This window comes from Heptranchias perlo, unplaced genomic scaffold (genome assembly GCF_035084215.1).
Source record: "Heptranchias perlo isolate sHepPer1 unplaced genomic scaffold, sHepPer1.hap1 HAP1_SCAFFOLD_484, whole genome shotgun sequence".
NCBI classification, from domain to species: Eukaryota; Metazoa; Chordata; class Chondrichthyes; order Hexanchiformes; family Hexanchidae; genus Heptranchias; species Heptranchias perlo.
The window spans coordinates 25629-35000 of record NW_027139499.1 but is presented as its reverse complement, the minus strand read 5'-3'; the positions used below and the strand labels follow the sequence as shown (position 1 = coordinate 35000).

General features: G+C 52.0%; 1 protein-coding gene across 1 annotated transcript in view; it reads left to right on the top strand.

Annotated features, from left to right (window-relative positions):
• Positions 1 to 9372, top strand: part of LOC137313805 (calsequestrin-1-like) — a 54983-nt gene that overhangs the window by 20198 nt on the left and 25413 nt on the right. Inside the window, exons 5-6 of the mRNA XM_067979584.1 lie at positions 2996 to 3069; positions 5359 to 5489. Of these exons, the coding sequence (XP_067835685.1) occupies positions 2996 to 3069; positions 5359 to 5489 (205 nt within the window). The remainder of the gene's footprint in view (positions 1 to 2995; positions 3070 to 5358; positions 5490 to 9372) is intronic.

Below are 9372 nucleotides of genomic sequence, written 5' to 3'. Positions count from 1 at the left end.
CCCTCCAATACCCCATTCCTCAAATTCATCCCCCTCCAATTCCCTGTTGGAGGGCCAGTACTGAGGGAGTGCTGCAATGTCGGAGGTGCCGTCTTTCGGATGAGACGTTAAACGGAGGCCCCCTCCTCCAAGTGTGGTCCAACCCAGGTATATGGAGACCAGAACTGTGCACAGTGCTCCGAGTGTGGTCTAACCCAAGTATATGGAGACCAGAAATGTGCACAGTGCTCCAAGTGTGGTCTAACCCAGGTATATGGAGACCAGAACTGTGCACAGTGCTCCGAGTGTGGTCTAACCCAGGAATATGGAGACCAGAACTGTGCACAGTGCTCCGAGTGTGGTCTAACCCAGGTATATGGAGACCAGAACTGTGCACAGTGCTCCAAGTGTGGTCTAACCCAGGTATATGGAGACCAGAACTGTACACAGTGTTCCAAGTGCGGTCTAACCCAGGTACCTGGAGACCAGAACTGTGCACAGTGCTCCAAGTGCGGTCTAACCCAGGTAGATGGCGACCAGAACTGTGCACAGTGCTCCAAGTGTGGTCTAACCCAGGTATATGGAGACCAGAACTGTGCACAATGCTCCTTGTGTGGTCTAACCCAGGTATATGGAGACCAGAACTGTGCACAGTGCTCCCAGTGTGGTCTAACCCAGGTATATGGAGACCAGAACTGTACACAGTGTTCCAAGTGCGGTCTAACCCAGGTACCTGGAGACCAGAACTGTGCACAGTGCTCCAAGTGCGGTCTAACCCAGGTAGATGGCGACCAGAACTGTGCACAGTGCTCCAAGTGTGGTCTAACCCAGGTATATGGAGACCAGAACTGTGCACAGTGCTCCAAGTGCGGTCTAACCCAGGTAGATGGCGACCAGAACTGTGCACAGTGCTCCAAGTGTGGTCTAACCCAGGTATATGGAGACCAGAACTGTGCACAATGCTCCTTGTGTGGTCTAACCCAGGTATATGGAGACCAGAACTGTGCACAGTGCTCCGAGTGTGGTCTAACCCAGGTACCTGGAGACCAGAACTGTGCACAGTGTTCCAAGTGCGGTCTAACCCAGGTAGATGGCGACCAGAACTGTGCACAGTGCTCCAAGTGTGGTCTAACCCAGGTATATGGAGACCAGAACTGTGCACAATGCTCCTTGTGTGGTCTAACCCAGGTATATGGAGACCAGAACTGTGCACAGTGCTCCGAGTGTGGTCTAACCCAGGTATATGACGACCAGAACTGTGCACAGTGCTCCAAGTGTGGTCCAACCCAGGTATATGGAGACCAGAACTGTGCACAGTGCTCCAAGTGTGGTCTAACCCAGGTATATGGAGACCAGAACTGTGCACAGTGCTCCAAGTGTGGTCTAACCCAGGTATATGGAGACCAGAACTGTGCACAATGCTCCATGTGTGGTCTAACCCAGGTATATGGAGACCAGAATTGTACACAGTGCTCCAAGTGTGGTCTAACCCAGGTATATGGAGACCAGAACTGTGCACAGTGCTCCAATTGTGGTCTAACCCAGGTATACGGAGACCAGAACTGTACACAGTGCTCCAAGTGTGGTCTAACCCAGGTATACGGAGACCAGAACTGTGCACAGTGCTCCAAGTGTGGTCAAACCCAGGTATATGGAGACCAGAACTGTCCACAGTGCTCCAAGTGTGGTCCAACCCAGGTATATGGAGACCAGAACTGTGCACAGTGCTCCAAGTGTGGTCAAACCCAGGTATATGGAGACCAGAACTGTGCACAGTGCTCCGAGTGTGGTCTAACCCAGGTAGGTGGCGACCAGAACTGTGCACAGTGCTCCAAGTGTGGTCTAACCCAGGTATATGGAGACCAGAACTGTCCACAGTGCTCCAAGTGTGGTCTAACCCAGGTATACGGAGACCATTACTGTGCACAGTGCTCCAAGTGTGGTCAAACCCAGGTATATGGAGACCAGAACTGTGCACAGTGCTCCGAGTGTGGTCTAACCCAGGTAGGTGGCGACCAGAACTGTGCACAGTGCTCCAAGTGTGGTCCAACCCAGGTATATGGAGACCAGAACTGTGCACAGTGCTCCGAGTGTGGTCTAACCCAGGTAGGTGGCGACCAGAACTGTGCACAGTGCTCCCAGTGTGGTCTAACCCAGGTATATGGAGACCAGAACTGTGCACAGTGCTCCCAGTGTGTTCTAACCCAGGTATATGGAGACCATTACTGTGCACAGTGCTCCAAGTGTAGTCTAACCCAGGTATATGGAGACCAGAACTGTGCACAGTGCTCCCAGTGTGGTCTAACCCAGGTATGTGGAGACCAGAACTGTGCACAGTGCTCCAAGTGTGGTCAAACCCAGGTATATGGAGACCAGAACTGTCCACAGTGCTCCAAGTGTGGTCCAACCCAGGTATATGGAGACCAGAACTGTGCACAGTGCTCCAAGTGTGGTCTAACCCAGGTATACGGAGACCATTACTGTGCACAGTGCTCCAAGTGTGGTCAAACCCAGGTATATGGAGACCAGAACTGTGCACAGTGCTCCGAGTGTGGTCTAACCCAGGTAGGTGGCGACCAGAACTGTGCACAGTGCTCCAAGTGTGGTCCAACCCAGGTATATGGAGACCAGAACTGTGCACAGTGCTCCGAGTGTGGTCTAACCCAGGTAGGTGGCGACCAGAACTGTGCACAGTGCTCCCAGTGTGGTCTAACCCAGGTATATGGAGACCAGAACTGTGCACAGTGCTCCCAGTGTGTTCTAACCCAGGTATATGGAGACCATTACTGTGCACAGTGCTCCAAGTGTAGTCTAACCCAGGTATACGGAGACCAGAACTGTGCACAGTGCTCCAAGTGTGGTCTAACCCAGGTATACGGAGACCAGAACTGAGCACAGTGCTCCAAGTGTAGTCTAACCCAGGTATATGGAGACCAGAACTGTGCACAGTGCTCCGAGTGTGGTCTAACCCAGGTATATGGAGACCAGAACCTAAAACTCTCTTCTCAATCTCCAGATTTCAAAGCTTACGCCGAGGCAGCTGAAGTCTTCCAACCTTACATCGCCTTTTACGCTACGTTTGACAGAAAGGTGAGTCTGCACATGGTTCGTCCCACGACGGGTACCGGGACGGGGGGTGGTGCGGAGGGGAGGGGAGGGGAACGCGACGAGTATCGAGTCGGGTGGTTCTCCGAGAAGGGGCCTCTCCCTCTCTCTCTGTGCGTGAATCGCGAGAGGGAGAGCAGGAGTTAAGTTGGGAAGCGGCCTTCCACGGGGGTCCGCGCTGGGACCACTGACTTCCATCGACCATCTGGACCCGGGAATTGGGAGCAGAATTTGCGGACGACACCAAAGTGCTGGGGCGGGGAGTGTGTCGGACGGTTTCGAGGTGCGACAGGGCATTAATAAACGTGCAGAATGGGTGTGCAATTGGATTTCAGTGGATATAAGTGTGAGGTGGTACATTTCGGTAGGAAGAATAAGGAGTCTAAACGGGGGAGAGGAGCGCAGGGATACAGATACACCAGTCACTAATAGTAGCGACACAGGTCAATAAGGCCATTAAAACAAGGGCAAATCAAACATTGGGGATCATCTCTAGAGGGGTAGAATTGAAAAGCAGAGAAGTTCTGTTAAACTTGTCCAGAACCTTGGTTGGACCACACTTGGAGTGCTGTGCACAGTTCTGGTCTCCATATACCTGGGTTAGACCACACTGGGAGCACTGTGCACAGTTCTGGTCTCCATATACCTGGGTTAGACCGCACTTGGAGCACTGTGCACAGTTCTGGTCTCCATATACCTGGGTTAGACCACACTGGGAGCACTGTGCACAGTTCTGGTCTCCGTATACTTGGGTTAGACCACACTGGGAGCACTGTGCACAGTTCTGGTCTCCATATACCTGGGTTAGACCGCACTTGGAGCACTGTGCACAGTTCTGGTCTCCACATACCTGGGTTAGACCACACTTGGAGCACTGTGCACAGTTCTGGTCTCCATATACCTGGGTTGACCACACTTGGAGCACTGTGCACAGTTCTGGTCTCCATATACCTGGGTCGGACCACACTTGGAGCACTGTGCACAGTTCTGGTCTCCATATACCTGGGTTAGACCACACTCGGAGCACAGTGCACAGTTCTGGTCTCCATATACCTGGGTTGACCACACTCGGAGCACAGTGCACAGTTCTGGTCTCCATATCCCTGGGTTGACCACACTTGGAGCACTGTGCACAGTTCTGGTCTCCATATACCTTGGTTGGACCACACTTGGAGCACTGTGCACAGTTCTGGTCTCCATATACCTAGGTTGACCACACTCGGAGCACAGTGCACAGTTCTGGTCTCCATATACCTGGGTTGACCACACTTGGAGCACTGTGCACAGATCTGGTCTCCATATACCTGGGTCGGACCACACTTGGAGCACTGTGCACAGTTCTGGTCTCCATATACCTGGGTTAGACCACACTTGGAGCACTGTGCACAGTTCTGGTCTCCATATACCTGGGTTGACCACACTCGGAGCACAGTGCACAGTTCTGGTCTCCATATCCCTGGGTTGACCACACTTGGAGCACTGTGCACAGTTCTGGTCTCCATATACCTTGGTTGGACCACACTTGGAGCACTGTGCACAGTTCTGGTCTCCATATACCTTGGTTGGACCACACTTGGAGCACTGTGCACAGTTCTGGTCTCCATATACCTGGGTTAGACCACACTTGGAGCACTGTGCACAGTTCTGGTCTCCATATTATAAAACGGATATAGAGGCACGAGAGAAGGTGCAAAAAAGATTCACAAGGATGATACCAGAATTGAGAGGTTATAACTATCAGGAAAGGCTGATCAGGCTGGGGGTCTTTTCTCTAGAAAAGAGAAGATTGAGGGGTGACCTGATTGAGGTCTTTAAGATAATGAAAGGGTTCGATCGGGTAGACGGAGAGAAGATGTTTCCACTTGTGGGGGGAGACCAGAACCAGGGGGCTATAAATGTAAGATAGTCACCAATAAATCCAATCGGGAATTCAGGAGAAACTTCTTTCCCCAGAGAGTGGTGAGAATGTGGAACTCGCTCCCACAAGGAGTGGTTGAGGGGAATAACGGAGATGGATTTAAGGGGAAAGCTCGATAAACACGTGAGGGAGAGAGGAATCGGAGGAGATGGTGATGAGGGGGGAGATGGAGTAGGGAGGGGAGGAGTCTCGTGCGGAGCATAAACACCGGGGATAGACCAGAGGGGCCGAGTGGCCTGTTTCTGTGGTGCGGACTCCATGTAACTCGGCGAAACACAATGGCCGATGGGAGATTGGCTGGTGTCTCTCCCTGTCACGTTAATCCTCACCGTCTCTCCTCCTCCCGCACTTCCCAGGTCGCCCATGATCTCAGTCTCAAGATGAACCAGGTCGACTTCTACGAGCCGTTTATGGAGGAGCCAAATTCGATGCCCGGCAGGCCACACACAGAGAAGGAGATCATCGACTTTGTGAACAAGAACAAGAGGTGAGGAGACACACCCCCTCTCTCAAATCGGCCACGCCCCCGGGAGTGTTTGACGGGACAGTGTAGAGGGAGCTTTACTCTGTATCTCACCCTGTACCTGCCCTGGGAGTGTTTGATGGGACAGTGTAGAGGGAGCTTTACTCTGTATCTAACCCTGTACCTGCCCTGGGAGTGTTTGATGGGACAGTGTAGAGGGAGCTTTACTCTGTATCTAACCCTGTACCTGCCCTGGGAGTGTTTGATGGGACAGTGTAGAGGGAGCTTTACTCTGCATCGAACCCTGTACCTGCCCTGGGAGTGTTTGACGGGACAGTGTAGAGGGAGCTTTACTCTGTATCTAACCCTGTACCTGCCCTGGGAGTGTTTGACGGGACAGTGTAGAGGGAGCTTTACTCTGTATCTAACCCTGTACCTGCCCCTGGGAGTGTTTGATGGGACAGTGTAGAGGGAGCTTTACTCTGTATCTAACCCTGTACCTGCCCCCGGGAGTGTTTGACAGGACAGTGTAGAGGGAGCTTTACTCTGTATCTAACCCTGTACCTGCCCTGGGAGTGTTTGATGGGACAGTGTAGAGGGAGCTTTACTCTGTTTCTAACCCTGTACCTGCCCTGGGAGTGTTTGAAGGGACAGTGTAGAGGGAGCTTTACTCTGTTTCTAACCCTGTACCTGCCCTGGGAGTGTTTGACGGGACAGTGTAGAGGGAGCTTTACTCTGTATCTAACCCTGTACCTGCCCTGGGAGTGTTTGATGGGACAGTGTAGAGGGAGCTTTACTCTGTTTCTAACCCTGTACCTGCCCTGGGAGTGTTTGAAGGGACAGTGTAGAGGGAGCTTTACTCTGTATCTAACCCTGTACCTGCCCCCGGGAGTGTTTGACGGGACAGTGTAGAGGGAGCTTCACTCTGTATCTAACTCTGTACCTGCCCTGGGAGTGTTTGATGGGACAGTGTAGAGGGAGCTTTACTCTGTATCTAACCCTGTACCTAACCCTGGGAGTGTTTGATGGGACAGTGTAGAGGGAGCTTTACTCTGTATCTAACCCTGTACCTAACCCTGGGAGTGTTTGATGGGACAGTGGGGAGGGAGCTTTACTCTGTATCTAACCCTGTACCTAACCCTGGGAGTGTTTGATGGGACAGTGTAGAGGGAGCTTTACTCTTTATCTAACCCTGTACCTGCCCTGGGAGTGTTTGACGGGACAGTGTAGAGGGAGCTTTACTCTGTATCTAACCCTGTACCTGACCCTGGGAGTGTTTGATGGGACAGTGTAGAGGGAGCTTTACTCTGTATCTAACCCTGTACCTGCCCTGGGAGTGTTTGATGGGACAGTGTAGAGGGAGCTTCACTCTGTATCTAACCCTGTACCTGACCCTGGGAGTGTTTGATGGGACAGTGTAGAGGGAGCTTTACTCTGTATCTAACCCTGTACCTGCCCTGGGAGTGTTTGACGGGACAGTGTAGAGGGAGCTTTACTCTGTATCTAACCCTGTACCTGCCCCTGGGAGTGTTTGATGGGACAGTGTAGAGGGAGCTTTACTCTGTATCTAACCCTGTACCTGCCCTGGGAGTGTTTGACGGGACAGTGTAGAGGGAGCTTTACTCTGTATCTAACCCTGTACCTGCCCTGGGAGTGTTTGATGGGACAGTGTAGAGGGAGCTTTACTCTGTATCTAACCCTGTACCTGACCCTGGGAGTGTTTGATGGGACAGTGTAGAGGGAGCTTTACTCTGTATCTAACCCTGTACCTGCCCTGGGAGTGTTTGATGGGACAGTGTAGAGGGAGCTTTACTCTGTATCTAACCCTGTACCTGCCCCTGGGAGTGTTTGATGGGACAGTGTAGAGGGAGCTTTACTCTGTATCTAACTCTGTACCTGCCCTGGGAGTGTTTGATGGGTCAGTGCAGAGGGAGCTTTACTCTGTATCTAACTCTGTACCTGCCCTGGGAGTGTTTGACGGGACAGTGTAGAGGGAGCTTTACTCTGCATCTAACCCTATACCTGACCCTGGGAGTGTTTGATGGGACAGTGTAGAGGGAGCTTTACTCTGTTTCTAACCCTGTACCTGCCCTGGGAGTGTTTGATGGGACAGTGTAGAGGGAGCTTTACTCTGTATCTAACCCTGTACCTACCCTGGGAGTGTTTGACGGGAGAGTGTAGAGGGAGCTTTACTCTGTATCTAACCCTGTACCTGACCCTGGGAGTGTTTGATGGGACAGTGTAGAGGGAGCTTTACTCTGCATCTAACCCTGTACCTACCCTGGGAGTGTTTGACGGGACAGTGTAGAGGGAGCTTTACTCTGTATCTAACCCTGTACCTGCCCTGGGAGTGTTTGACGGGACAGTGTAGAGGGAGCTTTACTCTGTATCTAACCCTGTACCTGCCCTGGGAGTGTTTGATGGGACAGTGTAGAGGGAGCTTTACTCTGTATCTAACCCTGTACCTGCCCTGGGAGTGTTTGATGGGACAGTGTAGAGGGAGCTTTACTCTGTATCTAACCCTGTACCTGCCCCTGGGAGTGTTTGATGGGACAGTGTAAAGGGAGCTTTACTCTGTATCTAACCCTGTACCTGCCCTGGGAGTGTTTGATGGGACAGTGTAGAGGGAGCTTTACTCTGTATCTAACCCTGTACCTGCCCTGGGAGTGTTTGATGGGACAGTGTAGAGGGAGCTTTACTCTGTATCTAACCCTGTACCTGCCCTGGGAGTGTTTGATGGGACAGTGTAGAGGGAGCTTTACTCTGTTTCTAACCCTGTACCTGCCCTGGGAGTGTTTGATGGGACAGTGCAGAGGGAGCTTTACTCTGTATCTAACCCTGTACCTGCCCCTGGGAGTGTTTGATGGGACAGTGTGGAGGGAGCTTTACTCTGTATCTAACCCTGTACCTGACCCTGGGAGTGTTTGACGGGACAGTGTAGAGGGAGCTTTACTCTGTATCTAACCCTGTACCTGCCCTGGGAGTGTTTGATGGGACAGTGTAGAGGGAGCTTTACTCTGTTTCTAATCCTGTACCTGCCCTGGGAGTGTTTGATGGGACAGTGCAGAGGGAGCTTTCCTCTGTATCTAACCCTGTACCTGTCCTGGGAGTGTTTGATGGGACAGTGTAGAGGGAGCTTTACTCTGTATCGAACCCTGTACCTGCACCTGGGATTGTTTGACGGGACAGTGTCGAGGGAGCTTTACTCTGTATCTAACCCTGTACCTGACCCTGGGAGTGTTTGACGGGACAGTGTAGAGGGAGCTTTACTCTGTATCTAACCCTGTACCTGACCCTGGGAGTGTTTGATGGGACAGTGTAGAGGGAGCTTTACTCTGTATCTAACCCTGTACCTGCCCTGGGAGTGTTTGATGGGACAGTGTAGAGGGAGCTTTACTCTGTATCGAACCCTGTACCTGCCCCTGGGAGTGTTTGATGGGACAGTGTAGAGGGAGCTTTACTCTGTATCTAACCCTATACCTGCCCTGGGAGTGTTTGAAGGGACAGTGTAGAGGGAGCTTTACTCTGTATCGAACCCTGTACCTGCCCCTGGGAGTGTTTGATGGGACAGTGTTGAGGGAGCTTTACTCTGTATCTAACCCTGTACCTGCCCTGGGAGTGTTTGATGGGACAGTGTAGAGGGAGCTTTACTCTGTATCTAACCCTGTACCTGCCCCTGGAAGTGTTTGATGGGACAGTGTAGAGGGAGCTTTACTCTGTATCTAACTCTGTACCTGCCCTGGGAGTGTTTGATGGGTCAGTGTAGAGGGAGCTTTACTCTGTATCTAACTCTGCACCTGCCCTGGGAGTGTTTGACGGGACAGTGTAGAGGGAGCTTTACTCTGCATCTAACCCTATACCTGACCCTGGGAGTGTTTGATGGGACAGTGTAGAGGGAGCTTTACTC